Source organism: Dendrobates tinctorius, unplaced genomic scaffold (genome assembly GCF_039654945.1).
Source record: "Dendrobates tinctorius isolate UK_male_01 unplaced genomic scaffold, ASM3965494v1 ptg000139l, whole genome shotgun sequence".
NCBI lineage: Eukaryota > Metazoa > Chordata > Amphibia > Anura > Dendrobatidae > Dendrobates > Dendrobates tinctorius.
This window is the reverse complement of record NW_027361807.1, coordinates 8936736-8951713: the sequence shown is the minus strand read 5'-3', so window position 1 is coordinate 8951713 and position 14978 is coordinate 8936736. Positions and strand designations below refer to the sequence as shown.

Below are 14978 nucleotides of genomic sequence, written 5' to 3'. Positions count from 1 at the left end.
AACTGTTGGCTGCACCCTGTGATTGCTAACAGGGCAAAGCGTTTCTCTAGGGTTAATCCCTGGCGTCGCAGTAGCGGTTCCTTAAGTCGTAGTCTTTGAGGTAACAGGCTTCGGCGTCTCTTTCTGCGGCTCTGTGCTGTAACAGAGTTCGCTCTTGTGCACACCAGGTCAGCGGTTACTACACCAGTGTTCAGTTAGCATCCGCCATTACCGAGCAGCAGTTTACCATCTCTGCACGGTGGACCCGGGTTGGATCGCACTTTATTATATTTAGTGCGATCCACAACCCTAACAAACATTATAAAGATATTCCACAGCAACGTTGTAAAAAAAACATACAAGGACACAGGTTTGCATAGAGGCTTATTTATTTATGACATTGAAGAACATAGGTCTCCCATACATGTATATGCAATGTACATGATATGCATAAACAGGAGACAGTTAGTTGGGAAAATAGAATGGGATGGAGATTGGAAAAATGTATCACGAGCCACCATGATGCTGCCTGAAAAAGAATTGTTACAATTAATACAAGTAGTTTATTAAACACAAATTTGCCAAATTGTATAGGCAAGCAGAGGCTATCATGTCACAAGCTATCCCTATCAATGTGAAGTCAAATATGTTTCACACATTCATATGTATATTAATACTTGAAATATTGCAATATAGGCTTCAGATAATCTGCATACATTAGTGAATATGTAAATTATTAACATAAATTAAGAACCAAAACACAGTAATGGGTGGAGATTTAATAACAAAAATACAATTGAGCTGGAGTTCTGGTTTGCAAACCATGCACCATATTTATTAAAGGTTTTAGACACTTATTGCACCTTAGTAGAAATTTTTGGAAAATGCCTAAAAAGGAAGTGTGTCTAAGAACTTGTTCACATATAACATGTTTCATATTTTTTTTATGTTTTTTTGGTGCAGAAAAAATGGAGCATGATGCAGTAACAGCAAAACGAATGAGATTTCTAAACTCTCATTGACACTTCATTTTCCTAAACTGTCAGCCACCATTATAAAAGATTACATCAGCCATAGAAGGATCATGTGACTTTGGGCACAGTTGGGCAGGTGTATCCATAATGTTTTGTTGCCATCACATCTCATGGTATAACACTGGCAATCATGTGGAACTATTATACTGGTAGCTGGTATAAAAGCAGAAAATAAGCTGCAGCCATTTTGAGGTGAATCTAGATATTGAGAAGACGTCACAGCTCACAGCTTAACCTTTATTATAGGGATAGACAACATTGAAGACACTCTACAGACAGTGTGCGACAGAACAGTAGCGAAGATGATTGTATTAGGGAAAGAGCATGATACAGATTTAATTGGCAGGGAGAGTGATACTCGGAGAGTAGGTCAAGACAATGAAGCTGTGCTAGAGAGCCACATAGCTGGCAGCTACTGCTTGACTGTGGTTGCTGTGCTGCTGCAATTCAGTCACATATACAGTCCATGTTTTTTTAGACTATTAAGGAATGTAGTGTACTTTTGATTCATGATGAATCAATTATCTGCAAATCAAATTTTCCAGAAAAATTTGCTGAAGCTGGTGAATTCTAAATTTCTGTATTTTACAGTCTCGCCATTATTATTCATCCGGCCCTAAGTATTTTATTGGATAGCCACAGAATTTTTTAATTGGTTTTCTTATTTTTGTATGGTCACACTTGCGAGACGCATCCGATGATTCTCTCACGCAAGAGAATCAGTTGCTGTATGCAAATGACTCTTGGCTCAAACTTTGCTGCAAGCGTGAGCCGAGTATCATTTTACTGTGACCTGATCCTCTCACAGGCGAGAATCAGAACACAGGTGCGGAGAAAAAGGAAAACTTAACTTCTCCATCTTCTCAATTATGCGAGTAGGCATATATGGGGCTGCACTCAGCTAACATCCAAGTACAGTCCCAATGCTTTGCACCCACTCATAGACTTGCATGCGTGCTCATCTTCCGATATATACTGCCAAACGCACCATGCGGTGATTTTTCACTGCCGACTCGGCATGAGAAAACAAATGCTAGCTGGCACTGCTTCACAGTAAAACATCAGATAGCTCTCGCCTCAGTTATACGCTGGCTACTTGACAGTGTGAGCGAGCCCTTAGGTGAATGATGGTTCAATAAAAAGATGCTTAAAATTATCAGGTATATTTTGGTCCATCTCGCCTGTTGTGATGTCATTCGGTTTTCTTTTTATTGTTCTGCTCAATTCAATTATGCCGCAAGGACTTCACTAATGTGATTTATTTTTCAGATTTTTATGTAGCTACCCCACTTTTTTTTACACTTTGTCAATTGTATCCATAACAATATGATTTCATTTATTGTTTAGGATTGATGCCATTTTGGACTTCAACATCAATGGCTGTGTTGTTGGATAGGCTTTGGACAGGCTAATAGATTGTGGGATATTTTTATTTTTGCAGATAGTCTTAAATTTGCCAACAAATTAACTTTAACAAGCAGATTGTAGATGAAAATTTGCTTATGGATGTTACGTTTTTGTAATGCATCATACTTACCATTCATGGTTGGTTTCAAAACACTTTGTGCCTCTCTACAGCCCAGCGATGATCTTTGTGAGTCCTCCAGTAATATCAGCAACAATGGTCTTTAGAATAAAAAGATAAAAAATACATTTTTATTTTATATACTGTACATGATGAGCCTGATTCATCAACGCTTTCAGGCCAAAGTTCTGGTTTAAAAAGCTTTAAAAAAAAAATCACAAAATGTTGTCACATTTCTGTGCTAAAATTTTGCGACTTTTGGTTGATTCACTCCATTTTTACCCAGGTTTGTGAAAGTAGGAGGAGCTGGGGCAGGACAGGGTAGCTAACTCTTGTAAAATTGATGATGAGTGGTGGCATTCTTTCCCCCACAAATCTTACACTCCTCATCAAGACTGGCGTGTAAAACACAGGTCTTGATGAATCGTGGATAATTTGTTTGTAGATGGAATTTTCATAAAGTATAGCAGCATTTTACATTTTTTTTCAAAATTTCCCTGAGTCTAAATATTGAATTATTGTTTAGTCTTTTAATATTTTCAGAAAAATCTCACATAAAGGAGACTGGCTTTATATTACAGAACTATAGTGTCTAAAGTTTCTGTATGTAACTATAACACAACTAGAGAGAAAAGCATGTAAAATAGTTGTTGAATGCACCCAAATATTTTTTTTTTCTGATACGCAACACAGTTTTCCAAAATTCCATGTGTAATATAAAGAAAATGATGACACCGTTGTATATGACATCATCGTGACATTATATGTTTCTACAGCAATGACCAAATTCAAGATGAAAACTTTCCGTACTCAAGCCCCAGTAGTAAACACAAAACTCCAGATACTGCTGTATGTAGAACTTTCTGTTACAGAGACCTGATCATTTTAGCTCCCTATTACTTTAGTATAGTGAGACACAGTACCAGAGTGAAGGAACTGAACACCTAAACACACTTGGAGATGCTTCAAATAGGATTTATTGCCAGCATTACATATACATTGGTTACACCACGGTAATTACAGTAATGTGCTAACGTTTCAGAAAAGGACCCTTCATCAGACGTATAGGCTAAGTTCAATGCATATAGGTCAAAAAGGTTGAAACTGCGGTGTGGGATTCCCCTAAACCGGGGCAACCAGGATCCAGCTGTTCAGCTGCATCAAGGCCTGGGTTGTATGTCATACACCACTTGTCTTGATACAGCTGGATATTGGTTGTCTCTTTTCAGGGGAATCCGACCCGCAGTCTGGATCACTTTGACCTATATGCATTGGAAATAGCCTATAAATAGCCTATAAATATGATGAATGGTCCTCTTCCGAAACGTTAACGTAATAATCTATTTACTGCAATGTAACCAATGGATATGGAATATTGGCAATAAATCCTATTTAATGCATGTCCAATTGCAGTTCCTTCATTCTGTCTACTGTTGGTCTACAGAAGCTCAGTGGTTGGCTTCAGAGGAACTAGCATCCTTCTCAACTCTATTTCACTGAGTGTGCCATATACCTGTTTGATTACTACAGTACAAGCCCAATCTTTTTACAGCACAACCTGCAGAATACATCCCTGGTTGGAGCCGCATTTGGAGTTATTGTGTTTATCAAGAGAACCGTGATGGGCTGTGGTTACATAAACTAGTTTGGCAAATAAAAATGTGGTGGACATCCATTTCTTTGAAAACATGAAATTAATGCAATTTGAAAAACTTACCAGAATGCTGGCAATCTTTGTAAGATAATGGTTCTGTATTGATAAGAAGAAGATTTCAGAGATTGAAATTTATCATTTTAACATATATATGTACATGCAATTATACTATTTTTAAATGATTAAACCTAATTATGAAATTGTAGCATTTGTGAATATACTTACCAGTACACTACAGGCAAGATCTTGGACATCTTGTGTAAGAGGAACATCATTCTAAAATTATATTAAAAATACACACTATGTTATCAGATTACACTTAATAATTTCTGACATTTTTTGCGAAAAATTAAGACTTTCGACTTACAATCAGGTCACCAATGAGAGGAATTTCTTCCTAAAAAATAATAGTAGATAAAATATCTCCAGTTATGAATTTATAAAATGAAATTTGGAATAATAAATATCACTTGTACCAAAAAAAAAGAAAGGTTTAAATAAACAGCGTAAGGCTACTTTCACACTTGCGGTTTTTTGCTGCCCGTTTTTTGCGCACACAAACGCATGAAAAAAATGCATCATGCGTTTGTGTGCGTTTTTTGCGGGTTTTGGTGCGTTTTTTGCGCATATGTGCGGATTACAATGCGCACGTATGCACACCCATAGACTATAATGGGTGTTTTGCTGTAAAAAAACGCATTGCGTGCACATGCTTTTTTAGGGGCAAGTCGGGCGCACAAAAAATGCAACAGGATGCATTTTGTGCGCCCGAGCGCACACTACAAAAAATGCATGCGCATACAAACGCGTGTGTATGCGCACATATACGCACCCATGTTAAAGTATAGGGAAAAAATGCATGCTTTTTTTGCGCTAAAAACAGCGCAAAAAAACGCAAGTGTGAAACCAGCATAACATTTATAAAGACTGCTTCTTACCAAGATGTTCATGACTTTTTCAATGATGCTTTGCTATAGGGAAGCAAAAAAATATTGCATAAGTTTTATTTTATGTGCATTCAACAACCAAAAAAGAAAATCAAGAGAATTAATATATTAAGCATTCGCCAAAGAAAGTGGGTTAAATAATGTAAAGAAACATTCATTGACAAAGTTAGAGGAAAATGTACATGTAAAAGACTCAGAGATAATAATTCTTACCAGGAACTGGAACAGGACGAGGGAAACTTCATTAGCCAGTTGTGCAGCATTTTGAGTATCGATTGTCTGTAAAAAGAAGTCAAAATTGTGTTTGCATGAGATTATTAAACATCACGCTCTTTTTAAAATCTGGTGGTTTTCTGGTAAATAAAAGAAGCAGTCAGACTTATAATGTAATGCAGACATAAAAAGTATCCTCTTGAAATACGCCCAAGTGATATAATAGAACAGCTATTCTTAGTGAACCTATTCATGAGGAAGGTTTCAGAATATAAGGCATTTTCCCCAACTTAAAAAAAGTAGATGTATGGGTGGAAAACCCAACAATATTTTGGGGAAATATGCAACAGGGGTCAATTTATGCCACACTCAAAAATATACTATGCGGTAAAAACTTCTTATTTTCACACACCATTGCTATTATTAATTCTGGTCTCAACTACTGATGGGCGAGTAGCACCGTTGCTCGGGTCTTCCTGAGCATGCTCGGGTGATCTCCGAGTATTTTGGCGTGCTTGGAGATTTAGTTTTCCTCGTCTCAGCTTCATGATTTGCGACTTGTAGACAGGCTGAATAGATGTGGGAATTCCCTAACAAGCAGTTGAGGTGCCGAAAACTAAATCTCCGAGCAGGCCAAAATACTCGGAGACCACCCGAGCATTCTTGGGGAGACCCGAGCAACGAGTATACTAGCTCATCACTAGTCTCAACGTTTTCGTGAATTTAAATTTTCTCTCTTCTTTTTCCTTTCTTAAATTTAGCAAAAGAATAAATCAACTTCTGGTTGGAATTCCTTTTTGCTATGGCCCCAACAGCGTCATAGTAAATTACATTGTAACTTGGGATAACGTTGTGCATTTCAGTGGGCGTAGAGATAATATGGTCAGATGTGACCGGCAGAAGATAAATGTTGAAAGTGAGTTAACAACAAATCAGCATATCCTCATGACAGACCCAATCAGCAGGGCCGGCGTCAGCACCCAGTGTACCCAGGCAAGTGTCGGGCCCTGGTGAGATGGGGGGGCCCACTCGGCACCTGAACAAGTTTTTTTTTTATTTATAAGTCCAGGGTCGGTCCTCCACCCTCCGCAAAATATCATACCACTATCTTTTTTCCTGTAAGAGCGCGCGATCAACATGCTACCGCTCATTAAGGTCATGAATATAGATGCCACTCCACTCCCATAGGCGTGGCGCCCATATTTATGACCTTAATGAGCGTACCACGTGACCGTGCACTCTCACAGGAAAAAGTTACCGGCGCCTGGACTCAAGTGAGCGGCATTGAGAATGAGCAGCGGCGGGGCTGGGGGGAGAATGAGCCGGGGGGAGAATGAGCAAGGGGGCCCGGCGGAAATGAGCCCAGCCCCGGGGAGATGAGAGTGAGCCGGGGGGGAAATGAGCCCAGCGGGGGAGATGAGAGTGAGTGGGGGGAAATGAGCCCAGGGGAGATGAGAATGAGCCCATTCTCTGTGGGGCATTATATGGGGCCCATTCTATATGTATGGGGCCCATTATCCTGTTTGGAGCATTATATGGGGCCCATTATACTGTTTGGAGCATTAAATGGTGTCCATTATCCTGTATGGAGCATTAAATGGTGTCCATTAATCTGTATGGAGCATTATATGGGGCCCATTTTTCTGTATGATGGATTATTTGATGTCCATTATTCTGTATGGAGTATTATATGGGGCCAATTCTGTATGGAGAAATGTATGGGGCCTATTCTGTATGGACCATTATATGGGGCCCCTTCTGTATGAAGTATTATGTGTTGTCCATTATTCTGTATGGAGCATTATATGGGGCCCATTATTCTGTATGGATCATTATATGTGGCTCATTATTCTGTATGGATCATTATATTAGGCCCGATATTCTGTATGGATCATTATATTGGGCCCATTATTCTGTATGGATCATTATTTTGGGTCCATTATTCTGTATGGATCATTATATTGGGCCCGATATTCTGTATGGATCATTATATTGGGCCCATTATTCTGTATGGATCATTATATTGGGTCCATTATTCTGTATGGATCATTATTTTGGGTCCATTATTCTGTATGGATCATTATATTGGGCCCGATATTCTGTATGGATCATTATATTGGGCCCATTATTCTGTATGGATCATTATATTGGGTCCATTATTCTGTGTGGATCATTATTTTGGGTCCATTATTCTGTATGGATCATTATATTGGGCCTGATATTCTGTAAGGATCATTATATTGGGCCCATTATTCTGTATGGATCATTATATTGGGTCCATTATTCTGTATGTATGGATCATTATATTGGGCCCTTTATTTTGTATGGAGCATTATATTGGGCCCCGTTATTCTGTATGGAGCATTATATTGGGCCCGTTATTCTGTGTGGAGCATTATATGGTTTCCATTATTCTGTATGGAGCATTATATGAGGCCCATTTTCTGTATGGAGTTCTCTATGGAGCATTGTATAGGGGCCCATTATTCTGTATGAAGCAAAATATGGGGCTCATTATGCTGTATGAAGCAATATATGAGGCTTATTATATTGTATGGAGCAATATATGAGGCTCATTATTCTGTATGAAGCAATATTTGGGGCTCATTATATTGTATGGCGCATTATATGGGGCCCATTATTCTGTATGGAGCATTATATGAGGCCCATTTTCTGTATGGAGTTCTCTATGGAGCATTGTATGGGGCCCATTATTCTGTATAGAGCATTATATGATGTCCATTATTATGTACATACATTGTTATGAGGACCCTTTTTCTGTATGAAGCAATATATGGGGCCCATTATTTTGCATGAAGCAATATATGGGGCTCATTATGCTGTATGAAGCAATATATGGGGCTCATTATATTGTATGGAGCAATATATGAGGCTCATTATTCTGTATGAAGCAATATTTGGGGCTCATTATATTGTATGGGGCATTATATGGGGCCCATTTTTCTGTATGAAGAACTATTTGGGGCTCATTATTCTGTATGGAGCCTTATATGAGGCTCATTATTCTGTATGAAGCAATATATGGGGCCCAATAAACTGTATGGAAGACTGTGATGTCCAAAATACTATATGGAGTTCTATACTGTCCGGTCTCAAATGAAAACTTTTGAATCCCCACTAGGGCATGCACTGTGCTCTAGGAGGATATGCTGGTTTCTGAGCTATTGCAGAATTTACAATAGAGATCACTCATGTAATGTAAGAAGTAAGTGATATCTTTGGCATTGTACTATAACTATATTTCTTTGCCTTATCTGTGCATCATGAATTGTGGTACGTGCTAAAGGGGCCCACTGAGACACTTTCACCTGGGGCCCACAAAAACCTGGAGCCGGCCCTGCCAATCAGTTATTATATTAACTGGCGCAAAAAGCAAAGCCACCAGAGGCTAGGTGTGACTTATTTCGTTATGCCTCAATAAGGTAAGTGTCTATTTCAGAGGTTTCATTTTAACAGTAATATTTATTTTGTTGATTGCATGACTTCATAGACCGGCTATTTGAAATCATATAATTTTAGTTTTTTTTTCAGTTTTTATTCTTTTCTGCTGTTTTTAGAATACTATTGGAGCAAAAATGCAGCTGTCTAGATGCATTCAATCAGATGTGTTTAAGATTTCCCAGCTAAAATACTTGACTTAGTGTCATTTTATCATCATGGCAGGTCTCTCGGGATAATACCATGCAAATACTTCTTTCATCAAGTTTTTCCATTTCTACACCTTTTATTTACTTTTACTATTTGGATTATAGCAATGTAACACATTGTCAGCAATCAGTGATATATTTTGGCAGTCTCTCCAGCACTATTATCTGAGCAAATATTAACACATGATAGAAAAATGAGGTCTTCTTACCACTGAAGTGCCCAGAAGGTTGCTTACAGTGCAGCCAACTTCTTGCTAAGTGATACAAATGGGAAAATATTACAATCCTCATATAAATGTCATGAAATATAATTTCAGTATGGTTCCTTTGCTTTTGCATAATATTAATCTCCAAGTGCTATTGTATCTTCTAGTCTTTTTTTTTTCAAAGTAAACTGTAAAATACAATAGTATGTGTTAAATTGCATGAAGCTAACATGTATATTGTGTAAACTTACTTGTTTGCTCTTTCAAATTCAATGTTAATGTGGCTTTCTGGGATTTTATATTGATGGTATAATCTTATGATAGCCCATCAATATGAGCGATAGGAATAAACACAGTGCTGAACACATAGCCTTACAGTGTCAAATACTGCAGTAACACTTTGCTTTGCTGATCGTAGAGTTCCCACCTCTGAGGACCCTCAGATCTACAAAGTGAACTGTCACTGCAGTCATGACACAGTGACAGTGCACACCATAGTCCAATCAAAGGAACAGGACTGAGTCACAATACCAGACACAGTCACCGAATAAGTTTATCATTGTGTTAGTACTACAATAAATGGACTATGCACCATTACTTCTTTATTCTTTTATATAAAATGTTAACATGCATTTTTAAGTTGCATTTCTCATATAGTAGTTACTAAATCAACTATGACGTTATTTTCTTTTAACAAAATACATGTGATTATGAAATTCTGGCTGAATAATATACCCTACAATAAAAACTCAGTGGTAAGAATCAGAAAATATTTGTGCTATAAGATTGACAATTGTGGGCACAGGAGATTACTATACAGTTATTTGGCCTTCATCTTGCTTTTGCTGCAGTGAAAATAAAAGTATAACCAGGATGGAACTAAATGTTTATTTTCCACCAACAACATTATAGTGTTTAGGTCAGTGGTGGGCATACAATTGATGCAACCTGTTCAACCATACAGGAGCCCAAGTAGTAAGGGGGCCCACTTCTACCTCCAAATCAGATGGAATTGCGCATTTTGATGAGTTGTCGGACTGCCAGGGTCTTATACATTGTTCTTAGACAGGGACACTCTTTTGTCTATGTACACTTCTGTTTAAGTAATAAATGGTATATTGGGTGAACCCCAGACAGTTTTTATTTTGCTGCAGATTCCCAGTGCCCTTACATGCCAGAGGAAATTTTTGGTTGGCTCAGACACCAGAGTCTGCATACAGAATAAAGTTTGTCTCTTGACCCCCTATGATTGATATTGCAGATAAAAAAAATTCTTACCAGGATATTGTCTACTTGTTGCAGGAAGGAAAGAAAGTAATTAACATTTTGATCTCTCTAAAAGAAAAAAAAATAAAGAATTAAAACGTTTCTTATTAGTCAATGCACAAAAAGAGTAATACTAAAAAGTAATTAGGGGTGTATATCCCACTTACTCAGCTTGTCCTAAATAGATTATTACATTGAGCTAGTTTTATAAATTTGTACGTAGTGTTGTAACCAGATATAAGTCTGGCTTAGACGTTGAAGACTCAATTAATTAATGTGATTTCATCATAATTCGGTCATAAAACAACTTGAAATGTCACAATCTTTGTACAAGTTGACGTTGGGCAAAAATTTTGCAACTTTTTAAGTTTTTACACAAGTACTTGACAAATTCATCAAAATTTTCACCGCAAAAGTGGCATAAATTATGCAAGAAAGGTACGTCAGCCTCACTTGGAGTACAATGTATTGTGAAGGGGCACCGCAGTTGTAAGATAATCCAAATTTACTAAGAGGAGCATGGACTGTTGAGCAGCTAGGATCCTACATCCTACATTCCTCTTCCAAAGTTCCAGTAATTGGGCTCCTCACTTCGCAGACTGTTGTAAAAAAAGATGGGATACTACATAATGGTAGACATGGCCACGTCCCAACTTTTTCAACATGTGTTGATGTCATCAATTCTGAAATGAGTTAAGTTTTTCAAACATAACACTTTTTTTGCAACTTAAGATATGTGTCCTATGTTCTTTTATTCTGTAAATAAAATATGGTTATAAGAGATTTCCAAATCCTTGAATTCTTGTTTTCTTTACATTTTACACAGCATTCCAACTTTTTTGGAATTGGGCTTGCTTATTATGCTTATAAAGTTATTCCAGTAGGGACATTAGTATTGAGCTAACACTGGAAAGAGAGGGGGGTGGGATTGGATATTCTAAGAGGGAGACATAGCAATAGTAATATGAAACGTTTTGCTATATTTATCTACCATCTACTACTACTTTTTTGCTCATTTTGTAACAGTGTGAACAAAGGTCAAGGAGGACAGATACTTGCCACCATTATTTTATCTGTGATACAGTAATTGATTCATTGTTTTTTTGTGAAAGGTAATAGAGATTCAACTATAATTTTATCATTTTAAAAATTGATATGATTTTCTTTTATACACTTTAATAACATACATCATTTGTTAGATTTACTTTTTGATTAGTCTGCATTTTTAAAGTTTATCCGTTTTTGATGAGCTTTTCTTTCTGTGCCTCTGTCTTTGTTTCCCTGTAACTGGTTCATGTTTCTCTACCCTCTCCTCTCCATAAACTCTTATAGGCAGCAACTATCAACTGTGGACAGATTTTACCCATGAGTTGAGAGTAAAATATCAGTCCAAGAAAAGAAAGTGGGTTTTTTTTCTAATATTCTACATAGTGTTAAAAAGTTTCTAATCTTCCCTTCTACTATTGATTTATTTAAAAAATATTAAACAACTGGTATATGTGTAGAATTGATCTGTCGAAGCCAAAAGAGAATAATATCCATAAACACTGTAACCCAGGGTTCCCCAACTTCAGTCCTCAAGGCCCACCAACAGATCATGCTTTCAGGATTTCCTTTGTATTGCACAGGTGATGTAATTATCACCTGAGCAATACTAAGGAAATCCTGAAAACATGAACTGTTGGTGGGCCTTGAGGACTGGAGTTGGGGAACCCTGCTGTAACCAATGAAAATCTTTACCTGGGCTACTTTGTAGTTACATAGGAGGGTTCCTAAATTCTTCAGCAGTGCTGGAGCATCTTTCTGTAATTGTTTTTATAAAAGAGAGGTTAATATGCGATTAAGTATTTCAAAGTACATTTTGCTAAAGAATAATACATATATAAATTGAAATTTCAAAACTTTAACTATGTGGATGTCTACAAATGACTATCCTCACACAGAGCTTTGAAGACAATGACTTGGTAAATTCCATAAAATGACATTTATCTTAGCCTAGGATCACACCTGGTTTGGACAGTACACATTAAAGGTATATATTCAATTAATATCTATTAGCCTTTTTTATATTGGCTGACAATGCAGATTTAGATTTGGTGGATGAATTCAAATGATCCAATAACAGTCTGCAGAATAAAATGAGTTCATTCCGCACTTGTGCAATTCTACAAAATCATTCAAAGACAGAAACAAATCAAATGGCATAGATGTTCCCCATGCAAAGCACAATCTTTCTACGCTGTTTGACACTCCAACTTTATGAGTTGTGCTGATTAATCCACAGGGGTGGGTCAGCAGATTATTCTTGAGAACAACCCTATTTGACACTCAGTCTCTACCAGTTAAAGGCTTATACTGACTTTAGTGTGGTACTATTTGTTTCCTGCTTCTGATACCTGACCCGGAGTGTTTTCGCTGCCTCTGTTCCATTCTGTGTCCGATCCTGAACTGATTTAACCCTGTACCTGTACTGATTCAGTCCTCCTGGTTCTGACCTCATCTACAGTCTGGTTTTAGACTGTAGTTTGTTGGAGCCATTTGTGAATCACTCCAGAAATACACTGAAGGTGGGTATAAGTGTCAATTAGAGATAAGTGACCCCGAACTTAACATTTGGGGTTCATATCAGACAGTTAATGTCCAGTGCAAAATTCCAAACACGGATTTCCCCCAAAAGTTCTTGATAAAGTTTGGCATTCCGGGGGAAGTCCGGTGACGAGAGAGAGACTTTTCCAGATCCAAAATTTGTGTCTCATTTTTTTTCAATGGGGTTCGGGTTCTGTTTCAGGCTTGGGTACACTACTGTGTACTAGAACCTGAACTTGCACAGGTACTCTCATCACTAATGTCAATGCACTTAGAAGGAGAACTCCAGGTGCAGTGACACATCCCCAGTTACATTTCAGCCTCATTTGCATATGTTACTACAATTTTTGAGACTAAGGCATTAACAGTTATAGGTGTATACTGTCTCTAGCATGGTACTACCTGTTTTCTGATTCTGATACGAGACCCAGAGTGTTTTTGCTGCCCCTGTTTGACCCTTGGATGGTTACCTGTGGCTAATTCTGGACTGATTTAACCCTACTCCTGCAATGATTCCATCCTTCTAGTTCTGACCTCAGATACACTCTGGTTTTAGTCTGTTGTTTGTAGAAGTCATATGAAAATCATGCAGGAAGTACACTAGTGGTGGGTAAGGGATGAAGCACTCCAAGTGTGTTGACACTCCCCCAGTGCACTTTCAGCCTGATTTGCATATGTCTTCTACAGAAGGTTTTCCATGGTGAGCAAATTGGATATATACACAAATCAATAGCTTTTATTACTGGATGAGCACCAATTCAGCCAAAAGACTATTTCTATATTTAAAAATATGCCAACAGTTTCCTTTTAAACTGTTCATTTATTACTGCAGTTTATGGGAAAATTAGATATTCCTGTCCATAAAAATTTTCTTTGCGTGATTAATAGCATAATTATTCTGAAGAGCTGCAGGAGTATTGAACATCATCTCAATGGCCATTAGCTCTCATTTTCATCAATTTGTGTTTTTATGCTATTTTTTATTATTTAGATAAGCTTTTATAATTATGTAAAACATACCTTCAACAGCTGTATGAGACAGTCTAGTTTAGGGACTGGTTTTGGAGCAGGCTGTGATTGTTTAGGAACAGGCTGGGGTATTTTTGGAACAGGTTTTGGTTCAGTTTCTGGAACTTTTGGTTCAGGCTTTATTACAGGCTTTGGCACAGGTGCAGCTGGTTCATCTACAAAAAGACATAGCAAAAATATGAAACATGTCTTATTATTTTTATACTTATCTGCATTTAGGTTACTAACCTTTTTTGTCAACTGGTAGAGTAAAGCAGCAGCTTAAAGACAACAAGAGAAAGGCAATAGTGATCTTCATGGTGGTATTGTTCTTGGTAGTAAGCCTTGATTACCAGCACCAAACAAGAACTGTGCGAATCATACCTTGAGAGCGCCTGTCTTTATACTGGATCAAGGTGAAAAGGACATGTCGATGGTGCCAAAATCTCTATCATTTTCTTATCAGTAAAATGTGTCTGGCTTTTGAAATGTGACAATAAATATTTTATCTCATTTTTCTTTTCCAGTATGCTATTGATAAACTGTTTTGCTGTGAAAAGGTGTCCATTGTGTCCTTTCATATAATTTAAAGCAGAAATATGAATATTATGTTAAGGACCTTTACAAAGTAGACTAATGGTGTCCCTAACTGCTAATATCAACTGGTTCGGCTCACAGTCTAATGCTTATGACTGTCCCCTGATAGATTATTATTATTATTATTATTATTATTATTAATAATTATTTATATAGCACCATTGGTTCCATGGTGCTATACATGAGACGGGGTTACATACAAATTACAGATATCACTTACAGTAAACAAACTAACAATGACAGACTGATACAGAGTGGAGAGAGGACCCTGCCCTTTCGGGCTTACATGCTACAG

The 14978-nt window shown here is 37.5% G+C and overlaps 1 protein-coding gene across 1 annotated transcript; it reads right to left on the bottom strand.

The window, feature by feature from the left end:
- Positions 1-350: 350 nt before the first annotated feature.
- On the bottom strand, positions 351-14450 carry LOC141048972 (uncharacterized). Its single transcript, XM_073545052.1, has 12 exons — positions 14336-14450; positions 14099-14262; positions 12233-12295; positions 10505-10561; positions 9230-9274; positions 5353-5418; positions 5131-5163; positions 4560-4589; positions 4418-4468; positions 4256-4288; positions 2551-2639; positions 351-508 (listed from the first exon to the last, which is right to left on the bottom strand). The coding sequence occupies exons 1-11, from the start codon at positions 14403-14405 to the stop codon at positions 2586-2588; spliced, it is 666 nt and encodes a 221-aa protein (XP_073401153.1). The 5' UTR covers positions 14406-14450; the 3' UTR covers positions 351-508; positions 2551-2585.
- Positions 14451-14978: the final 528 nt, after the last annotated feature.

Excerpts from the sequence above, each read along its gene's own strand:
- LOC141048972 (XM_073545052.1), bottom strand. The coding sequence starts at position 14,405 with ATGAAGATCACTATTGCCTTTCTCTTGTTGTCTTTAAGCTGCTGCTTT. Across the intron at positions 10,562-12,232 it reads GTAACTACAAAGTAGCCCAG|AGAGATCAAAATGTTAATTA; the intron begins GTAAAGATTTTC and ends TTTTTCTTTTAG. Across the intron at positions 5,419-9,229 it reads ACCTTCTGGGCACTTCAGTG|ACAATCGATACTCAAAATGC; the intron begins GTAAGAAGACCT and ends TTCTTTTTACAG.